The sequence below is a fragment of the Juglans regia genome, chromosome 3, assembly GCF_001411555.2.
Source record: "Juglans regia cultivar Chandler chromosome 3, Walnut 2.0, whole genome shotgun sequence".
Taxonomy (NCBI): Eukaryota; Viridiplantae; Streptophyta; class Magnoliopsida; order Fagales; family Juglandaceae; genus Juglans; species Juglans regia.
In genome coordinates, this window is record NC_049903.1 from 28,911,560 (window position 1) to 28,934,836 (window position 23,277).

Genomic DNA, 23,277 nt, shown 5'->3' on the forward strand with positions numbered 1-23,277 from the left:
TGGGGCACAACTAAATCCATATGAAGCGTGAAGACGAGGAGAAGACCTCATTCATCACATATCGAGGTCTGTACTGCTATAAGGTGATGCCTTTCGGTCTAAAAAACGCTGGGGCCACCTACCAACGGTTGGTTAACCAAATGTTCAAAGATCAAATAGGAAGAAATGTGGAAGTCTATGTGGATGATCTGTTGGTCAAAAGCGAGACCTTAGGACAACATCTGGACGACTTGAGAGAGACTTTTGCTACAATGCGACAGTACCAAATGAAGCTGAACCCGGCAAAGTGCGCTTTCGGTGTTGGGTCGAGAAAGCTTCTAGGGTTCATGGTGTCTGAACGGGGCATCAAGGTTAATCCCAAGAAAGTGGATGTCATCCTATGCATGGCCCCACCACGCAACATAAATGAAGTACATAGACTGGCTGGACGAGTTGCCGCCCTCAACAGGTTTGTCTCAAGATCAATTGACAAGTGTCTACCATTTTTTAAAGTCTTGCGGAAGGCGAAGACATGGGACGATGAGTGTGACTAGGCGTTTGAAGCCCTTAAGAAGTACCTCGCGAGCCCTTCTCTGCTTAGCCAACCGTAGAGTGGGGAGAACTTGATCTTGTATTTGGCCTTGTCCCCTTAGGCAGCTTCTTTAGCTTTGGTGCATGAGGAAGAGGGGACACAAAAGCTAGTCTACTATGTCAGCCGAGCATATCGAGGGGCCGAAACCCAGTATCCCCACATAGAGCAGTTAACTTTAGCGTTGGTAGTGACCACGCGAAAGCTACGACCGTATTTTTAGGCTCACCCAGTACGAGTCCTAATAGAGACTCAGCTAAAAAGGGTATTGCAACGGCCAGATGCTTCAGGACGTCTCATGAATTGGGTGGTGGAGTTGAGCGAGTTCGATATTGAGTACGCACCTCGAAACGCCATAAAGGGACAAATGTTAGCGGATTTCTTCGTTGAGCTCACCGGGTTCCCGACAATGGATGACAGTACACGCCTTATAAATCCCTGGAAAGTATTCGTTGATGGCTCGTCTTGCTGAGCTGGAGGGGGAGTGTGGATGCACATCGTGACGACCGAAGGAGAACAGCACAATTATGCTGTTAAATTGGAATTTAAAACAATAAATAATGAAGCAGAGTATAAAGCGTTACTCTCAGGATTGCAAGTGGCCAGAGCCTTAGGAGCCACTGAGATCAAAGTATGGGCCGATTCTCAAGTGGCAGTAAACCAAGTACAGGGAGAGTTTGCTATTAAGGGTGGAAAATTAAGGAGATACCTCGGATTGGTAGAGGCTGAGCGCCCTCACTTCAAATATTTCCAAATTCAACAAATACTGAGGATGAAAAATCGAAAGGCAGACAAACTCGCGTGGGCGGCTTCCGGGCAAGAAGATTCTACCTTGCCAAAAAACACGGTGGTTAGGATGGTGGAAGTACCTGTTGTCGGAATCAAGGTAATAAATATCTGGAAACTGGCGAAGTACCTGGGGATAGACAGGAGGCAATAAAAGTTAGGAATAAAGCGGCACTATGATCGAGGGAGTCTTGTATCGGCGAGGTCACTTGGCTCCTTTCTTAACGTGTATCTCCTTGGAGGAGGCGCAGTACGTGTTAGTAAAAATACAAGAGAGAATTTGCGGGAACCATTCAGGAGGACGGGCAATGGCCAGAAAGGTGATGAGGGTGGGTTACTATTGGCCTCAAGCCTTTTGAGATGCCAAAGGCTATGCATGGAAGTGTCGAAAATGAGAAGAACACGCCATAATTCCCCATTGCCCGCCAGAGAAATTGATGTTGATCACGTCACCATGGCCATTCGCCTAGTGGGAGGTTGATTTGGTCGGCCCACTTCCCCTGGGCAAAGGAGGAGTCAAGTTCGTAGTGGTCGTTGTCAGCTACTTCACCAAGTGGGTCGAGATTGAAGCCTTAGCCACCATCACTGCAAGCTATATCACGCGATTCTTGTGGAGATTGGTAGTTTGTAGGTTCGGCGTCCCGCATATTATCATCTCGAATAACAGAAGGCAGTTCGACTTTGACCATTACCGAATTGGTGCCGAGAATTGGGGATCGAGTTCTGATACTTGTCCCTGGGGCACCCTCAGTCCAACAGACAAGTCAAGGCAATTAACAAGACGCTGATGGGAATACTCAAAAAATGACTTGACGACAGAAAATGTGCATGGGCTTAGGAACTCCCCGTCGTGCTCTGGGCCTATTGGGTCACGATGAAGATGTCGACTGAGGAACCTCCATTCACCCTCACCTATGGACACGAGGCAATGTCGCCGGTAGAAATTGGACTTCCCACATATAGAGTTTAGCACTTCGAACAAGAGTCCAATAGTAGACGATTCGAGGAACAACTGGACCTACTGGAAGAAGTCTAGCTAGAAGCAAAGATAAAGGCTGCATTCGACAAGAGAAGGGCCGAGAGGTGTTTCAACAAGCGTGTGCGGCTAAGGACATTCAAAGTAGGGGAACTGGTACTCAAAGAAAAAGGAACAACAATGTGATACGAAGGAAAAATGGGCCCCCGTTGGGAGGGTCCCTACGTGGTCATTGCCACAAATCGACCAGGCTCTTATTGCCTCAAAAATTCCCAAGGAAACGAGCTACCACACACCCAAGGAACACTGAGTACCTTCGGAAATATTACAGCTAAGCTGACTCACTCGTCATAATTTTTATATTTTCATGTGAAAGTCATCGGCCATTATCAAAATATATATTTTATCTTATGTCAATGATTGATTTCAGGAGCATAGTATAACAAGGAAATCGGTTTACACGTCAGCAAAGTCAACTTTGCTAAATAAAAACTTCAACAACTTACCTCCCTACGAGACAAAAAGGAAAATGTAGGCTTAAAAGGTTGCCTAATCCCTCTCGCAGAGGAGTGCAGGTTGACCCTTGACCACTTAAAAATAAAGTTTACCTCTTTCATATGTGTCAACATGCGGGAGCGGATCCAGTAGCAGACTGCTCGAATAACTTACCTCCTTGTAGGATACCATATTGAAAGGTAGGCCTAAAGGGTTGCTTTATCCCTCCCCCAGTGGAGAGCGGGATCTGCTTTGCGGCCAACCGAATAACTTACCCTGACCTTCACTGCAAGGAAGTGTGGGTTCAGCTTCAACCTGACTCAAATGTACATTTTCCTATGATGTCAACGGGCGGGAGCGGGTACAGAACAAACTGTCCGAACAACTTACCTTCCCACGCAGGATGATAAGTGAGCAGGCGGCTCAGCCTCCTCGTCCGAGAGAGTGGGATCAGCCTCGAGATTGCCCAAATAACTTATCCTGACCCCCATCATGGTGAAGGAGCTTATTAGCCACATCGCTGTCCAAATTACCTCATCGCGGGGCAACAGAGGGAAATGTAGGCCTTAAGGGTTGCCTTATCTTTCTCGCAACAGAGTACAGGTTAGTCCTCAGCTATCCGAAGAAAAACGTTTACCTTCCTCGTCAGCGTCAACGACAACGACCTAGAGCGAGTTTAGTAGCAAACTGCCCGAACGACTTACCTCCTTGTGGGATACCATTGGAAAAGTTAGGCCTTGAGATTACCTTATCCCTCCCATAGTGGAGAGCGGGATCAACCTCACGGCTCTCCAAATAACTTACCCCGGCCCCCGCTACAATAAAGTGTGGGATTAGCGCCAGCCTGACCCAAACTTATATTTTTCCTTCGATGTCAACGAGTGGGAGTAGGTCTAGTAACAGATTGCCCAAACGACTTACCTCTATGCGGGATACCAAAGGGAAAGGTAGGCCTAATGGTTACCTTATCCCTCCCGCAGCGAAGAGCGGGACCGGCCCCATGACTGCTCGAATACTCACCCCAGCCCTCATCGCAGCGAAGGAGCGGACCAGTCATATCGCTATCCAAATTACCTTCCCGTGGGTCAAAGAGGTGAGATGGCATGAGACATTCCGACCTTTCCCTGATGAAAAGCGGGCTGAGTTTTTGGACTGCCTGAACAATGAAGAGAAAGACACATATATCATCAATGAAATCACCACCAACAGAATCTAGTTTAGCAAAATCCTCATCAATAACTTACCTCCCCGCGAGGTAAAATGGAAAGATAGGGCTAAAAGGTTGCCTTATCCCTCTCGCGGAGGAGTGTGGGTTTTTGGCCACCTGAAGACAAAATCTACACCAAAAAAATCTATATCAACGGGATCACCATCAACAACTTACCTCCCCATGAGGCAAAAGGGAAATGTAGGCCTAAAAGGTTGCCTTATCCCTCTCACGGAGGAGTACGGGTTGGCCATTGGCCACCCGGAGATAAAATCTCCATCAACAAAATATTCATCAGCGGAATCTCCATCAACATAATTTTCATCAGTAAAATCTTCATCAACAAAATCTCCATCGAAAGAATCTCCACCAATAGAAACTAACACTCTGACTATGCAGGAAAAGCGGCGGGACAAAGCGAAAGGAAAAGGCAACTAAGGAAATAGGAGCAAACAGAAATAAAAGTTAAGGAAAAATGGCGGGACAAAGCAAAAGAAAAGAAAGGGAAGGAGAAAATGAAAAGAAAAGCTAAGGAAAAGCATTGGGACAAAATGAAAGAAAAAAAGGGAGGGTCGATGGGGGTAAAGCAATAGGAGCTAAAGGAAAAAATAGCTATGAAAATAGGAGTAGAAGGAAAAAGTAGCTAAGGGAAATAAAAGTGAAAGGAAAAGTGGCATCCTACTTCCTCCTCGACGAAGATCGGGGAGAAGTCATGGACATCACGAATAATAAAAGCAGGCAACACGGACATCATAAACAAATTACCCTTCGGCACAAGCCAGGAACTCAGGGTTGTGATATTGATTCTCGGAATGAGAAGTCAAGCATAAAGCTCGCAGTTTCTCGACAATGACATAAAAGACAAAATCGGAAAGTGCAAAATTATAATGCTGTAATTGGGGCCGACAGAGAAATGCAATATAAAGGGCTGGCGGGGTAGATTGTGAGGGATGGCAGAAGGTGAATCCTCACAATGAAGCCCTACCCAAGCAAGCCCTAATAATAATAATAATAATAAACAATACGGCTAGAAAAATGAAGAAATAGTACAATCGGGTACACAAATTATTTTATTAATTATGTAGGATTACAAGGAATAAATTACAAAGAGCAAGTTACACCGTGAAGCACATATATTCAGCAAAACAAGTTTCAGTATCAAGCCCTAGTCCTAGACCGTAAAACCCACTGAGTCCGACTCATCGGGCACGAACAATGACCACATAACCATAGAATCGTACCACGGCAACATGCCCGATCAAATCAATCTTCCATGCACAGCGAGTGGCAAAGATTTCCACCATTACAATGTGTTGATAACGCCATAGATTCCCTTGAAATATCAACAGGGATGTAATGAGGCAATTAATTGAGTTGTATGGTGAACGCACCGTTCAAAACCCCAATGGACGAGGATTGGCAAGGAAATCTGCACAGAAATTCCTCCCTCATAAATTAAGCTTGATCCCCGCAGAACCACCACCAAGCCCTCGAGATAACCTGTCGACGATGGAAGATGGCAACAGAGTCAAAACATAATAAGCAAAAGGGCGAGAATGAAAACAGGAGGTCTGGGACCCTGATAGTAGAGGATCGGCGAGGAGACCCACCCGAAAAGTTTGCCCTCATAAAGCGGGTTCATTCCCAGCAGAATTGCCACCAAGGCTGCTCGGAATTAGACCCTCCCCGAGAATGTCGTGTCGCTGCAAGGACGCTTCATGCAGAGGAAAGTCACCCATGCTCATAGCCCGAAGGTCACACTGGGGGTTCTGAAGAATGAAGGTTTTCATTCGCTCCAGGCCTTCATCGTAACTAACCTTCCATGCATCATTGTGAACCCCCCCGGACATGAGATAAATCATTGTGCAAACTGTGAACGATTGCATCCCAGCCCTCCAACACTAGTTGATTCATTACCAAAGTAGCCACCGTATCTTTTCTTCGCTGCCTTTCCTCCTCTAGGGTCTTCCTTTTTGTCGCCAACGACTTGGTAAACTCTTGGACATTAGAACCGAGCCATTTGATCGTCTGACCATCTGTATCCCTTTGTCGATGAAGCTCTAGGACGTCGGCCTACAATCATTCTAGTTCCGACTGGTCTAGAGATCGCTACAGCGTGTCCCTCGCAAGCAAGCAAGAGAGGCCTCAATGCGGAGCTGGCCGACCTCCCCTTGGGACCTGATCAAGTAGGGCTCCTTTAGCCGCCTCTTTTTGCTCCCACTCGGAGGCCACACCATCCATGGTCCCTTGGACCAAAGAGTGAAGGTTTCAATTCTCTCTCCCTAGCTCCGCTAGGCTGTCCACAAGGAAGGTGGCCAGACGCTCCAACCCCTACAACAAAAGGCGAGTTAAAAAAAAAAAGGAGAGCGGAGGAGCTGGCGAGTAAAGTTTACCCAGGTAAGTAGCCTCCTAACCTTCCCCTTCGCCCTGTGAAGATGATAGCACGGCCGTGTGATGCAGTCATTTGAAGGTCTGCGGGAACTCCTACGACGACTTCCTCGCCATCATCAGAAACACTGGGATCTGTGACTCCCTCACTGGGGACATTGTCAGCCTTCCCCTCAGCGCCACTGTGGAAGGCCGCTTCAGCCGCAGAAGTTGCATCAACTGAAACTCTCTAGGCCGGTGACCTAGCGCAATGTGGAACGACTGGCGGCACCATCTCTTCTGATACTCTTGGGCATGTCGGAAGACGAAGCACCAACACGGACATCCCCCCAAAAGGAATGGGAGCATTATCAGAGTCGGTAGGAGTGAGGGAGATACTACGAGGCCTCTTCCCCTTCCCCACAACTGGCAGGCTCGAAGAACGACTGGGAACTGGAGCAGCAGTCAGTTTCATGGGAATCCCCGCATCAGAGTGCTGAGTAGCAGGGCGAACCAAATGATCCTCCTACAACAAAGCCTCCGAATACACATCACTTGGATGCGCTGCCACCCAGGACCAAATGATCCCAAGCCTCGCCTTCTCACAGGAATTCGGTTCAGGGCGGCAGATCGAGGCGTTAGATACAGTGCCCCAGTTGGCACAAACATAAAACAACCACTTAACGATCTACCTGGTCGGATACTCCCACCCTTCGTCCGGTAAGAAGAAGAACTTGTGGGTATATCCCTTCACCACCTTATGCCTCCCATCTATCCGTGCCAATTCCTGAACATGCTGAAAATTGTAAATACACCGACCCTTCCGCACTAGATTATAAGTAATAAAGAACTCGAGCCATTAGGTCGGCATAATCTTATCTAGCCTCCTCCAAGGCACGATGCCAGATAACTAGGGGTGTAAACCAGCCAAAACCGGTCCGGTTCCGGTTAGAACTGTTTTGAACCGGTCCGAGACCGGTTCTTGAATTATGCAAACCAGCCAAAATCGGTCTGGTTCCGGTTCTACGATTTCCGAGACCGGACTAGACTGGTTGGAGAAAAAAAATATAAAAATTAATATTTGATATATAAGTTTTATACAAAATTAATATTATACAAAATATTATATATATATAAGTTTATATATAATATATAATTATATGTGAAATTTTTATATATAATATATATAATTATATATCATATATGAAATAACTTCATATTATAATTTATAAAATAAAAGTTTAATCTTAAACATGAATTAAAGATAATATATATATATATATATTAAATTATATTATGTATAGTTTAATATATTATATAGCTATACTAATATATAAGTTTATAACTAATACTAATAGACTAATATATACTATAGTTATACTTATACTAATATATAACTAATACTAATCACTATAACTAAATTACTATAGTCTATTAAATGTATTACAGATTTTAGTAGTAAGATTTTGCATTACAGATTTTAATACAAATTTTAGTAGTGCAGATTTTGTATTACAGATTTTAGTAGTATTATAGATTTTAATACAAATTTTAGTAGTGCAGATTTTATATTACAGATTTTAGTAGTAGTGCAGATTTTGTATTGCAGATTTTAATAGTGCAGATTTTGTAATAGGAACAGATTTTAGAAGAGTTTTTTTGAAGCAATTTGTTTTTTATTAACATATTTTTATTTTTTTAATGACAAACTTATATTTTAAAAAACCGAAAAATCGGACCGGACCGGACCGAAAATCGATAAAACTAGAGATATCGGTTTAGGAGGGTAACCGGTGCGTAATCGATTTTGGAAAATACAAAATCGATACATACCGGTTCGGTCTTAAATTTTGTCTAAAACCAGATCGGACCGGACCGGACCGGTTACACCCCTACAGATAACACAACACGAGATCAAGGTCCTCCATGCAATAGGAAGGAGCTGAGCGGGCGCCAATTCGAAGAAATTCAATACTTCACGCACCGATCGGCAAATGGGTAACCTTAGGCCATAGGAGAACATGGCAGGATATGCCGCAACTTTAGTACCGTAGCCTTCCTCATCCACCGCTCCACCAGTAGGAGAAGGCCCTATAAGCTCCAACTTTGAAGGAATCCCATAGGTCGCTTTCAATTCCTCCAATTCATTGGGAGTGACCATCGACCGCTATGAAAATTTTGAAAAATTGTTTGAAAAGGAATTTCCATAGGGGTAGCGACTTGAACACGCCGAAGGGCGTCAACCGAATCCCAGAATGAGAAGATTTCTTCAGGGCATGAGGTGCATAAGAGATTGATGAAAAAACTTCGGAAAAAAGGTAAGAAAATGAAATTGTAGAATGATAGGACAAAAGTAGAGAATACGATTGGCTACTTAACAAGAGGGGAAATCCTTATATAGACGGGGGTGGCAATCACCTTATAGAGGTGTCATAACTCCGCATATCTCACACGTGTCCCACTCAAGTACTAAGATCCCTCGATTAACGCAACTACTGCAAAGCATATCCACTGGAATGATGAGCGAATTAATGACTACGAAGCATGGAGACGTGACTTGGAAGTTGGACCTGTTCGGGAAGAATTGACGAGGTAATAGTAAGGGGAATTTTCTCCTAGGAAAGGCTCACGAGGCCTCGGCCCAAGAACCCATCCCAGTGGGGTTTCTTATCCAAGCAAGGAACAGAATGTCAACCAGGGAAGGGTGTCGTCTAATCGACAAGAAAGATTGACCTGACACACTGTGGCCGCCCTCGGGAATTGAATGTAGACATAGCACAAGGGAAACAAGGAGGACTCTCGATTCATCGACATCAGGTCATCTATGGTTCACATAAATCGGACTAGGGGTCAAGGAACCACTCCATATTAATGGCGCTGCTAATTAAGTCACACGCCACAATTATGAAGCCGACATAGAGCTACGCCACATTAAAGACAGTTTGATAGCAAACACAAAAAGAGAAGCATGGACTTTGTGGAAAAAAGACTATCTGTATCCTCCCCAGGTACAATATGAATAACAAACTTCAGGTACCAAAACACTGTCTCTGATCTCTAGACTCTCTTATTTATTTACTACACTCCAAGAATATTTACTAACTTTGGCATCAAAAGTTCCCCGGCCCCAAGGCCGTCCTCTTAAAGCCGTAGTACTTTCTACCTTGTGCAGTTTTCGTTTTCGAAAACCTGAGTTACCGGAACTTAACTCAAAGGCGTACGAAACACGACATTAACACTATAATTCCACTATATTTCTAATTCATTGTAATGACGTGGCATTGTTCAAAACCCTTCATCAATATTATTTTATTTCTAAAAATAAGATTGATCCAAAGGCTAATATATAATGCCGGTAAAAAATAAGATTGATGGAAGGGTTAATATATATTAATGCCACATAACAAATTATATATCCACCACCTCCTGCACTGCTCCACCTCCAACGCCCTTCTTGCAAGCAAATCGCCATGCCAGTGAACAATATTAGTAGTGAACAATGCCAAGTCATTACAATAAGTGCAAGCCAGATGTTAACCAACGTAGCGATCCTCTTAAAGAAAATAATCTCTTTTGACGTTTGCTCCCCTTCGTAATTATTTAAACTGATGTGCCTTAACGTGATATGTTATATTATAAAATTATTTTTATTGTAAAATAGATTTAGTACGTTTGGGTAATAAGAAGTGTTGAGAAGTGTTGAGAATGTTTGTGAATAGTAGTGAAAAAGTAATGAAAAAGTAATAATAAAATATTGAATAGTAGTAAAAAGTAGGTGAAAAGTAATGAATAGTAGAAAAGTAGGTAAAAAGTAATAATAAAGTAAATAATAGTAGTGAGAGTACTACTTGCCAAACATAGCTTAACCTATCATATGAAGTCACGTTAGTTTGTGAAATGCTATAAATAGTATTCAGTTTGGGTTGATCAACCCGCAAGTCCTACCAAACAGGTCGGGTGGTCATACCTAAATGGGTCGAATATGATGATAGGTCAAATTATTTGCTTAAGTGAATTGGTCAACAACCCGTAAACTAAATCGGATCAACTACAATAGGTTTTGTTTAACCCCTAGCAAATGGAACATGTACTACTTGAAACTACAACAAATGTTGTTTATTTATCTTTGATTTGGTTATCTCTAGTTACAATTACTAATGTGCATGCCTCATTTTAAGTGATTGTTTATTCAAATGGTAAACATATGAAACATTTAAAGCATAGCATTGCTACAAGAGAATGACCATCCGATCTTTCTTGGGGCAATGTGGAATTCTCACTAGCAATTAAAGCAGACAAAGCAAAATTGGGTGCTGAAAGGCCACAACGAATTTCTTAGAACAACAACCAAAATGCAGACTATTTGAGAGAATATTCTCTCGCAAGAAGCGTTGCTTGTAAATCCAAGCGCCGACAAAACAGCATACCAGGCCAAGGGAATATGTCTTGGGCATGGCGTTCGTTTCTGTTTGAAATGCTCAAATTTCCATGCAAAAATATGACTTTAGTGCACCTTAACCATGAATTCTCAATGCAAGCTTACCTGCCATGGAGAATCAATGCAAGCTTGATTGCTTCCTGCTAGAATCTCTCTGAATGAGATTGACTTGAGGTCCACAATTTGGCAGGACGCTAGGGGGAATTCAGACCCAACTAATAGGCAAAAGCAACATTGAGCTAATTTGCTGTCCTGAATGCTCAACCCAAGAAAAATGGCTTAGGAATGTTTTTTTGTTGCTAGACGAGAGTAACGCTAGAAGTTTATGGCGTGCCAGATTCGTGCAATTCCTTAAAAAAAGAATGATTTTTTCAAATGAGTTTCGTTCTCATGTACCAACCTCCCTAAGTAGAAATCAAGTTTCAACTCACATATATATTAATTACCTCCCTAAGGCGATGATGAGGTAATTAATGTTTTGTTTCAGCCTAGTTGCAGACCTTGAATTAAGGATACATCGGTTCAGCCTAGCCTACTTCTATCTGAGAAATGCTCTGATCTACATGGTTTTGTAACTCTTCTGAGCTGAACCTAAGCCTACAAACCATACAACTTATGATCAGCCTTAGCCTTAGCCTCAGCCAAACAATCAAATTAATCCTGTAGATGCAAGTGACACGTATCAAAATGATCATGTCCAACTGAGTAGAGAATCCAAAAACGAAAAAGGAAAATGACCAAGAGTTGGGACCCAGGGCCAAAGAATCCCCACCTCATGACATGCTTACTGTGAAGCGCACTACCAAAATAACTTTATTAGCATCTAACACTCAGATTAATGCAATCTCTCTTTCTGCAGTTTGTGCTATGTATGAAAGATAATTGATATGTACTTCTTGAATAACTGAGCTCAAGTTGGGCCAACTTGAATCATATGTCTTCTCTGCATTGATTTCTGAAGTGTTTCTCTGGCATGCCTTAGAGCACCAAGAGCTTCGCTAACTCTTTCATGCAGTGGCTTCCCTTCACCACTCTGTGATCTCGCCGGAAAACTCACCAGAACTAATGCCAACGAGTTGTCAACGTTATCCCCATGAACACTCTCATTATCTTCCACCGAAGATTTTAAGTTTAGACAACTGAAACAAATTACCAAATTAAATGTGATTAGCTGAAATGAATTTGCAAGAACTTTGCAGATTTGAATTGAGTACCTGTGATTATCAGTCTTTGGATCTTCAGAGCTGGAACTCAATTCATCGCTGAATCTTTGTTGGATAGGATCATTGAGGTTGGAATTGGAGTTGGAACTCAATTCATCGCTGAATCTTTGTTGGATAGGATCATTGAGGTTGGAATTGGAGTTGGAACTAGCAGTACCTCGAGGACAAGAATCTTTTTTTGTGGTTTCTGACACATTGTGCTCCAGGTTTTGTGAGATTTCCGGGGTTGTGAATTGGGACTTGGATTCATCTAGTTTTGGATCTTTGGAATCTGACGTACTTGTGGATGATGTACAAGACATTTCAAACTTCTCAGACGAACTAGACAGCTCTGGTTCCACCGATATGGCAGAAATGTTCAAGGAATTAAGCTTCTTCATCAACACTTCAAGCTTTTTTTCTGCTTTGTTCCTCAATTTGGTCTCTTCTTTAAGATGGTTCTCTAGCTCTATCAACTTTACCTCCAACCACATTTGAGAGTAAATTAGAGAAAGACAGCATGCATGCCAAACAAACATGTTCTATAATGCAATTACAAACTGTAATTAAAGGGAAGTCAAAGAGTCATAGAAGGGGGCATGCATACCTTGTTGCCCAGGAGGTCTGCATTTTCTTTAGCAACTCTTGACGCCTGTCTCTCTGCAAGCAATCTCCCTCTTAGGCACTCCACAGTTCTCGAACCATCATCCCCTTCCCATCTTCGGTCACTGAGAAAAAATCCATTTTCACAAAGTTAGAAAATGGTGTGCGAGAGAGAGAGAGAGAGAGAGGAAGAAAACCCCACCTCCATTTTCTATCTTCCATGCTAGCAGATGCTATTTCTTTTCTATTCTGGCCTATCCTCCTCCTCGATTTTATTATCCAGTAAAAAACTATCACTAGCCGCCCGCCTCTCCTCCGGCTAGCACTATTTCAGATCAGAATTTATACAATGTAAATAAGAAAGAAAGAAAGATAAGATGCTAAGAAATCTGATTTTTCTTCCCCTTTTTCTGACTTGTGTAGATAGAGAATGTGCAAAACCAAAAATGCTGCTATCTATGTCAGAAGCCAAAGGTCAGAGCTTGGACTCTTTCTGCATATCAGGTGGGTTGTATCCATGGCTTAAGGCACTCACTATTCATCATTAGTGTACTGGTAACTGCCAAAGTTATTTTCGTACTACTGTAGTTGAACTGTACATTTATTATACGTTATGGCTCTTGATAATCTCAACATTATCAAACAATCAAAGGTAATTTCAATATTAGATATTCATGCGGGCGTTTATCTCTTCTCAAAATTTAACTTTCCATTCAGCCACCCGGTAAGATGTTTTGCCGGCCATAAACTATCTGTTCCATATATATATATATATATATGTAGATGTAGCACATGATCACTGATGAAAAATGGCCACTCGCATGCATTCATATGTATAATTGATCACCTATTTTTCTCTGACTTCATCTTCAGTCGGATGATGTAGGTACAGTCCATGTTGGGCAATGTAGACGCACCTTTCCCAAGTACACTGTAAAGTCTGAACCAAGTCATTCTTGGACGGCAAAATAAATGCTTGCTTTGCACGTATCAACTTAATTTTTCTTGGGTTTTTTTCTTGTCTCAATGAAACCTTGTAAAAGCAGACAGTTTACCATTACTTGATCGATCCAAAGGCCACTTCCCCCCATATTGTGCCAAAAATATTTTTTCATTTATCATCTTATATCTCATATTTTATAAAAAATATTCACACAATTTATAAAAAAAATTATAGATATAAAATAACAATTGTTGATTTATAGTAAAACTCGCCAAGAAAAATTCAACTTTTGAACAACTACAGATAAGCCTCTTTCTCTCTCTCTTTTTTTTACTTCTTCTTCTTCTTCTTCTTCTTCTATCTTTTTTTTTTTTTAAATTTTAATTTTAATTCTGTTTTATCTGGAGATAGGTGGACCACTTCAGTGTAGAAATACAGGTACAGAATCAGTAGTATTTATGGCATATATGCATAATGCAATATTAAGGGTGATAAGAGACGTACAGGCGCCGTGTATATGGTTAAATCTGTACTCCCAAAAGAGATGTCGTTTCGAGTTATTGCTCTTTATCACGTGATGTTCCTGAATCCTGAATTGTCTTCCTTTTCCTTCTCCTTCACCTTGGTCTCGCGCGTGCAAAACAAAACAAAAAAGTCTCAACTTTGAGTGTGTTTTAATCCCAAAGTGTTGATTATTCTTTATGCTGAGGGTTGACTCCATCGGATTGCACCCAGACGTTGCTGCGTTTATTGGAATGGCATTCTGAACATATGCATTTTCCACAGGGGGCTTTGTGTGTATATATACACACACTAAGGTACAGTCTCGGATTCATTAGTCTCGAGGTACATTCATATAATGATTTAAATAAAAATAAATAAAAAATTCAGTAGCTTATTTATTTAGAAAAAAAAAATACAAAATTAAAGAAAAATAAAAAATAAAGATTAAAAAAAAATCTAAACTTTAGCAAAGTATCTAACCGCGGGACTATTAAGGACTTTTTGATAAAACATGATCTTTCATTAAATTCTACAATAGAACTACACGTCAAATAATCAAGAGTCTTAAGGACCTTTTGGTAAAACATGATCCTTCATTAAATTTTACAAGAAAATTACAAGTCAAATAGTCAAAAATTTTAAAGATCTTTTGATAAAACATAACATAACAAACTTAACGGAAAAATAAAAAAAGTTAACAAAAAAAATAATAAAAATTATTATTTACAATTAGATAGTACTTATTATAATAGAGTAGATATATGTCTGTTCATGTACTTAGAAAACTTGAGACTTTTTTTTCCTAATTTTTATGCTCTTTTTATTATTATTATTATTATTATTATTATTATTATTATATATATGTACCTTTAGATGTATTAAAAGCAATGTGGTATGCTAGGTGGACTTCAGGTAGGCCATGCTGCAATTATAATCTCTAATTACATATACCATGCTGTCAAGCTGGAAATCATTGAAGCTTTATCTTTCGTTAATATATATATATATATATATATACACGTACATATATCTCCGCTTGCACTGCACTCAAAGAAATCACTTACGATCATCCCCTTTATTTGAATTTTGCATTATTATCAATACATCTACCTACTTAGCTTCCGCAGCAAAATACAAATGCACAATCAATATATTTATTTTTTTCTAAAGTGACTTCATTAGCAAAATAAAGTTACTATAGAAAGTTATTGTATATTACAAATTAACTATGTTTCTGTTGATTAGGGAGGATCATTCCCATTATGAAATTCTAACAAGCATCTTAGGATTTCTATCATAGAGATTTTTCCAAATTTGTTATTAGAATACGCTCATTGTGCAATGGAATGCGTGTATCGATTTTGGGATCGATGTATCTTGACTGCTCTCCATTCTTCAAGATCTTTTAACAAAAATTTGGTATCTCTTGCTACTCCTTCTGATTCTCAGTTGTTTGCTTTATGGGGTTGGTTTATACTGTTAATAGCATTTGAGGAGTTAGGATTTCTATCATAGAGATTTTTCCAAATTTGTTATTAGAATACGCTCATTGTGCAATGGAATGCGTGTATCGATTTTAGGATCGATGTATCTTGACTGCTCTCCATTCTTCAAGATTTTTTAACAAAAATTTGGTATCTCTTGCTACTCCTTCTGATTCTCATTTGTTTGCTTTATGGGGTTGGTTTATACTGTTAATAGCATTTGAGGAGTCTCCTTCTATGATGGTTTTTTTGATCTGTCTTGTGCATTCTTCTTGTACTCCTATGAAAGCTGCCATTGCCACAACTTGATTAGGATTAGTACTCCATATAAATCTAGTGACTACAAACTGAATTTCTCCCCTTTTTGATCTGCAAACTACTGTTGATGTGCTTCCTTACTTTCTTACTGCAACATCAAATGTGATTGAAAAAGTGTCCTCTGATTTTGGTGGATTCCTTCTGGAATTGTATTATGCAGCTTTCCACTCCCATACTTTGCAATGTTCCTGATACTTGTCTAAGGTTTCTTTGACAAAATGTTCTACTGCTAGGCTGTTATCATTGTGAATTTTCTGGTTTCTAATGAACCAAATGTTATCTATTGCCAAAACAACACAAATCTGGAATTGGTGAGCTTCTTCGTCCTTCATTGTGTTGGATGACAATAGCAGCATAAGCTGACTTGACAAAAAAATGGCCAGAGGATTGTTGTGTCCATCTTGGAGTGTCTTGATGGTTGTGATATTGATGTTTTGTTAGATGAATTTTTTGAATTTGTCACTGATTCCTGAGTGAAGAGAGCCTGTAACAAAATTGTGTTCCGTCTTCTTGGTTCCTCTAGGATGAGTTCAAAAACTTCCAAATGAGGGTCTTGCCATGTGTCTGATGTTTTTGGTTCATGAGTGAATCTGTTAAGGTTTGGTACCCAAGGATCAGACGAAACTTTAGTCCCTGCCCCATTTTTAATCTGAAAGCATATATTCGAAAGAATGATTTCTTTTTGTTTAATGATGTCTTTCCAAAATCTTGAATTTGTTGATTTTGAAGAGGTAATGTTCTAGGATGTATTTCTCATGTAATTTTGGCCAAACATTTATTTCCATGTGCTTTTTTCATTACTGATTAGATGTCAAACAAGTTTGCTCAATAATGCTTTATTAAAATTGGCAGCAAGCTTATTCCTAGCCCAACTAAAGACTTAGGTTTAAAAACTGATTTCCAAGATTTAGGGGTAAAATTATGAATTTTGTTTGCTTTAAATCCTCATCAGAAACGCATTAGGGCTCTATCTATTTGAGTGGTGGTTTTCTTTGGAAGCCATGTAGTGGACATGGTGTAAGAGGAAATTTTACTGGCTAATGATTTAATGAGATTTGTTTTGCCAGCTTGTGAAAGAAGCTTTGATTTCCATCCAGCTAGTTTTCTTTGGATTTTCTCTAGGATTTATTTGTTGTGTTGTTTCATAGAGGCTCTAGAATTGAGTGGCAGACCAACATATTTAATTTTTGAATGAGAAAACTTGAATTTAAGGATTTCTTTAACTTCTCTTATCATGTTCTGCATGTTGTTCTTACTAAACTGGATGGAGGATTTTGCTATATTTATTTTTTTGACCAGACCAGGATTTGTAAGTTTCAAGACTTTGTTGAAAGGCTTGAGCATTTTGAGTTGTGGTTGTGCTAAAGAGGATTAGGTCATTTGCAAAGAGTAGATGGGAAATATAAGGTCCATTCCTACTGATTGGATCCCTCGAATGTTTCCATTTTGTTATTGTTTTGTTATTATTCTAGAAAGGACTTCACTTCCTAGTATGAAAAGAAATGGGGAGATGAGGTCTCCTTGCATGATTCCTTTATTTGGGTATTCAAACCCATATGGCTTTCCATTAATAAGAACTGAGTAAGAGGTTATTGTAATATATTTCTTGATCCAGTTTTATCCAAGTTTGATGAAAACCAAGGCAGTTAAAGATGGTTAGTAGAAACTTCCACTCCATAAAGTCAAAGGTCTTTTCCATGTCAATCTTGATAGCCATAAGGCCTTTTCTACCTTTTTTTATTTTTCAGAACATGAAACACTTCTTGAGCAAGAATGGTGTGTTCTTCTATTACCTTTATGGGAAGGAAATCATTTTAAAAATGAGAGATGATCTTCTGCATGACTATTTTGAGTCTGTTGGATACGATTTTGGCAGTTATCTCATAGTAGACATTTGAAAGACTAATGGATCTAAATTGGTGGACTGTGCTTGGAGAGTCAGTCTTTGGAATGAGAACAATATTTGTATGGTTCATCTCCTTTAGCATGTGCCTTGAAGTAAAGAATCTTTTAATGGTGACTTTGTTGAGGTCCTTTTCACAATATCCCAGTACTATTTATAGAAGAATCCTATGAACCCATATGGACCAGGTGATTTAGAAGATGGAATATGTTTGATTGTGGAGAGAATTTCTTCTTTTGAAGGCAATTTGCATAGAAATTGATTATCAGCAACAGTTATCTTCTTTGAAAAGAGATTATCAAGGTCTTCTGGGATCTGATGAGAGGATGTTTGGAAGATTCTTTTGAAATGCTCCAAAAACATTGTTTGGATGTTTAGTGGGTTGGAGTCCCATTGATTTGAATAATTTTTCAGGCAATGAATCTCATTCCTCCTTCTGATTGTAGAAGTCATGTGAAAAAAAATAAATTGTGTTCAAATCTATGGTGGTTAGCCATTGAATTCTTGATTTCTGCCTCCATAAAGTCTCATCTCTTTTCAACTGTTCATTGAGACATTCACTAATAGAGGTCTTATGGTGTGAGTTGTTATCTTTAGAGACTTGTGATTGAACATGAGTTAATCTATTGGACAAGTTTTTATGCAAGTTTGTATGTATCCAAAGTGGTTAACATTCCAGATTTTGAGAGCTTTTTTTACTTCTTTGAGTTGTTGGTTGAGAATGAAGGAGGGGGATCCATTCAAATGGGTATCCCATGCATTTTTTTTTTTTTTTATCACTGTGGGATATGAGGGATCTCTTGCCCAAAATTCCTCAAACTTAAAGGTTTTGAAGTTTTGGTTTCTGCCCTGTTTACAAGAGTATTGGAGAGTGGTTTGAGGTATGGATTGGAAGGTGAAATTTTTTTGCATCAGAATGAAGCATTGTCCATTGAGGGCTTGCTATAGCTCTATCCAATCTTTCTTTTATAAAGCCATGACCATATCTATTATTAGTCCAAGTAAATTCAGGACCACAGTAACCAAGGTCTGCAAACCTATTATCTTCCATGAATTTTTTTTTGACCACTAGATGATGAAGAAAAGAAAAAAGGCCTGCCTCCATATTTTTCAGATTGATTTAACAAGGAATTAAAGTCCCCTATTCCTCATATGGATCCTGTACATGTTACTGTTATTTGGTTCAAGAGATCCCATAATTTCATTTTGCATGAATACTGAGCAAGTTAGTAAACCATCAAAAGCAACCATGGCATATATACATGATTAGAGTACACAAGCATGGCTATTATATTATTAGATACATATACTGGTTCTACATCTACCCCAAGGTGCCACATCAACAAAAGCCCTCCCCTTTTCCCTTGACATGGAACATTTATATACATAGAAAAGCCTAAACTATTCACAACACCTTGAATTTTTACATATTCAAAATTGTCTCCATAAGGAAGACCATATCAAGTTGGTGGTTCCTGATATGAGCCCTGAGACTTCTTCTTGCAACAGGTCGGGCTATGCCTATGTAGTTCCAAGATAAGAGTCTCATTTCTAATTTTGAGGCAGATAGGGCCCTGCCTCTTCAGTCATTTTGACAATTAATGATAAAAAAAAATTGAGGGTTCTGGATTTACTTTCTCTCCTTCTGTTGTGCTGCTGGTTTTTGGTATGGAGAGTATTGTTTTCTGCTTCTCTTACTTTTTCCATAGTTGCCTTCTTTCTTGTTTCTGTGCAAGTACACAGATAATGGTTGATCTTCCTCCTTGCAGCTTCCTTCAATTTTTGTTGTTAGAATTTCCTTCTTTGTTTCTTCAGAGATTGTTGAGGTTATGAGATTGTTTCTTGTGTGAGTTCCTCTCTTTTTTGGTGGGATATCTCTCTCAGGGTGTTCTAATACCCTCTTCTTTGTAACAGGACTTGAGATGGTTGGGGTTTGTTGGTTCACTTCTGGTTCAAACATGTCTATTTTTGTTGTTTGAATTTTGTTCAGATTAGGTGGTATTATTGCTAATGGCATGTAGATTTCTATAGGTGCACTGGGCTCGACAGTGGCTTCATGTTAGTTTCAAGTGCATTGTTGAGGTTGATGGGGGTGGGTTTGATTGGGCCTTGGCCTTCCTTTGAGCTAGAACTTTATGAGGTCCTGAGTGCAATGCATACTTTTCCTGAGGGACTAAGCAATAGTGACAAGATTGGGCTTTGCTGATGGATTGGGCCAGAAAGATGTTCAAATTGAGCTATGAATCTTTTGAAGATGGAAGTGTTAGGTTCGGGCCCAGTTTCTTCCTCATTCGAGAATGACGATTTGAAGCATGGGGAATCGAGTGTGGGCTGAATTAAAAGTGTTTTGGATTGTTTTGATATTTCAGACTCTTTGTGATTGTGTTTAAAGTGATGTGGGACGTGCTCTTGGCTAAAAGATAAGGTTGTTTGTACCTGGCCTTCTTGAGGTAAGATTTTATATTGTTTGTGGGCTACATTGAAGGTTTCTGTTTCTTTGTCCCTTGTATAAGGCAAAAGGTCTCCATCTCTCACTTGCCCCTGCCTTTGTTGACTTTCTTGCATATTTTGACTTCCTTGTTGCTGATTTGAGTTTGATTTATCGAATAAATTTGTTTGCTGCAGATTTTCAGTGAATTTTGCTGATGAAGTTCCTTGTTCTTGGTACATCTTCCATTCTCCTTTTGAGTTGAAGTCTTGGTTTGGCTCTTTTACTTCTTTCTCAACTGAGTTCTGCCCTCCTATGCTTGATTCTACTTGCTTATCTATGATTGGATTGCCAATTCTCACTCGTGGCAGTACTGGTCTCATACACAGTGAAACTTGCATTTGTGCTTGATATTGAATTTCGAAGGGGTTACCTCTTCTGTTTCCTCCATTCAAAACTCTCATCCATGGACCATATTGCAGGTTGTCTTAGTTGTTGATAAATGCTGGGCAAGCTTGTTGAATGTATCTTAACTTTCCACACATGTAACAAAATTCTGACAGCCTCTCATACTTAAACAAAATTCTGTTTGTTCTTCCATTTGGTCGAGGGAGGTCAAAACCTTCTGGTAATGACTTGTAGACATTGAGTTTCACTTTTATTCTGATGTATCTTCTAAGTGCCACCCCAAATATTGATGCAAAGTCAACCTCTATCAGATTGCCTATTACTTGCCCAACTTGGCAACATTTCTAATGGTAAGCCATGTATTTGTATCCAAAATATTGAGAGGTTTAGAGGGATCTCATTGATGCTAAGGCTTGGAGGCCAGTGCCTAAGAACCATATGAAATCCCTTGAAGTTCCATGGCCTATTTTCCAACACTCTCTCCTTTTCTTGGTTTATAGAGAATGTAAAAAGGAATGTGTTTACCTCAATGCCTTCAATGATAAGACTAACTACAAAGCTCCACATAGCTTTTATAGTGGCTTGGAATGTCTGTCTATTGAGGGACTTGGAGGATACGAGCTTCCCCACTAGAGCAAGGTTTGAGAAGTTCCTGGCTGCTTCCAGTTCTGGTTCCAGCTTTAAGTCATTCCTGTTTAGAGCTTCAGCTTGGGAGATTAGTTTGTCAAGTCTAGAGTGATGGGATCACATGTTTGGTTTCAATTCTGAGTGGTGTTGAGTGATGGTGTTGGTGTTCAGTTCTGGATTGGGTGTTAGGTGACGGTTTTTGTTCTGGGTGATGGTGTTTAGTCGATGAAGGTAAGTGATTGTGATCTTTAAGAAACTGTTCAGTGTGTTGGTTGTTAGCATTAGCATTGGCTTTATCAAAAGCCTATCCAAATGTAAAATATGATGAATTTCATCAAAAGAGAGCTGATTGGATTAGCAAAAGATATAAGTGTGAAAATTTGAGCTACAGTAAATGGATGTGTTTTTTCAAATTTGAAGGAATACTGTTCACTCATCAAATCTTATTTTTTATTCACTTTTAATCTCTAATGGTTTTTTTTATTCACGTTTAATCTCCAACTCTCTTTTAATAATAATATAAGAATCAAATTAAATTATTAATTAATATATGATTAATATAATTATAAAATATTAAAAAAAATAAAAAATATTATTATTAAAAAATAATATTATATTATTATTTTGATGAATTCAATGGCTAATCCAATGTGGAGTTATGGATAAGGAAGTTTTAGATATATGGAAAACTTGTACTTTTTATCAAAATTTGAAAATGAATTTTATGAATCCAATGCTAGTACTCTTAGGGAGTTTGAAGTATAGAGTTTGTAGAAGTTGAAACTAAAGTTTTGAATTTCATACCGTACCGGTCAGTACATCAACTATTTAGCGTACCGGAGTAGTGACTGGTACAAGAAATGTATGTATTTCATATCGGGTTAAATGCCAGCTATACCGGTGCATTTCGATCAATACTGTCTGGTTTCAGTGTATCGGCCGGTATTGACTTTTTTATAATTTTCACTCCAATTCTCATATCTGAAGACTATTTTCTTAACTTTTTTTAATTCCTTTTTCTCGAGAACTTAAAATCAAATCCCTACTTCTTTTTTTGTGATGAAGATGAATAATTATTTTTTTAAATAATTGGATTGAGAAATTAGAAGTATTATTGAGTTTTATAAATATGTGTTTTAACTTTTTAAGGGTTGCATTGATGTTATTTTGAAATATAATTTATATATATAATTAATTCATTATATATAGACTATCCCGAAACGATACCGATACCGAAATATTTTATTCCAGTGCCTTAACTGAAACGGCCTTTGAAACGGTATTAAAAATTTTGGTTGAACTACTACAAAGAGGAGGTTATCTCACCCAGGGAGAGATGGAGAGAAGTGACAGAACTCATTTGAGAGAGGAGTTGGATCACATGAAAAATACAATCTGTACTCAATTATCATCTAACTGGATCTGGACCACCTTCAACTTTTTATCTATGGGTGGCATTTTGGATGGGACTAGATTCTTCTTGTAATGCCCCGTTTCTGGAGGTCCGGAGAGTTATCTCTTGTAACCTAAATCCAACTTCCATAACATATTTAAATACTCCAATATTCTAAAAAAAAATACAAATCCATTTATTCAAACAAAAAATATGTGTTCCTCTACCATGACATCAAATAAATACCTCAATGGGATAATTTAAAACTCCCCTAAATATATAGAAATATCTAGGACTCCAAATATCAAATAACATAAAATCATAAACCTACTAAATAAGACTCTCTAATAAACATGTACCTTCAGACACTTATTCCACTACGATAATCACATCTTGCTAAAACTTCCTACTCTTGTTCTCCAGCTGAACCATCAAAATTTATCTGAAAAGTATTAGGAGATAAGGGGTGAGTTATCAACAACTCAGTAAGCAGAGAACATATACTAGTATGTAACATGAGCATTTTCAGAATTCAGAATGCAAATAAAATGTTTATCTTCAGAATGCAGAAACAGAAACATTTACTTTCAGAATGCAAATATCAAAACATGTTACAAAAATATCAGA

The 23,277-nt window shown here is 39.1% G+C and overlaps 1 protein-coding gene across 3 annotated transcripts; it reads right to left on the reverse strand.

Moving 5' to 3' along the window:
* Positions 1-11,162: 11,162 nt before the first annotated feature.
* LOC108982128 lies at positions 11,163-13,126 on the reverse strand. Of its 3 annotated transcripts, none has more exons than XM_018953420.2 (5): positions 12,845-13,126; positions 12,647-12,767; positions 12,052-12,515; positions 11,731-11,976; positions 11,163-11,187 (listed from the first exon to the last, which is right to left on the reverse strand). In XM_018953420.2, exons 1-4 carry the CDS (start codon positions 12,862-12,864, stop codon positions 11,748-11,750), a joined length of 834 nt encoding a protein of 277 aa, XP_018808965.2. In that variant the 5' UTR covers positions 12,865-13,126; the 3' UTR covers positions 11,163-11,187; positions 11,731-11,747. The 3 variants fall into 3 exon arrangements, with proteins under 3 accessions (XP_018808965.2, XP_018808963.2, XP_018808964.2); XM_018953419.2 differs by having other exon boundaries at positions 11,170-11,187; positions 12,052-12,521; positions 12,845-12,989; XM_018953418.2 differs by having other exon boundaries at positions 11,163-11,976; positions 12,052-12,521.
* Positions 13,127-23,277: the final 10,151 nt, after the last annotated feature.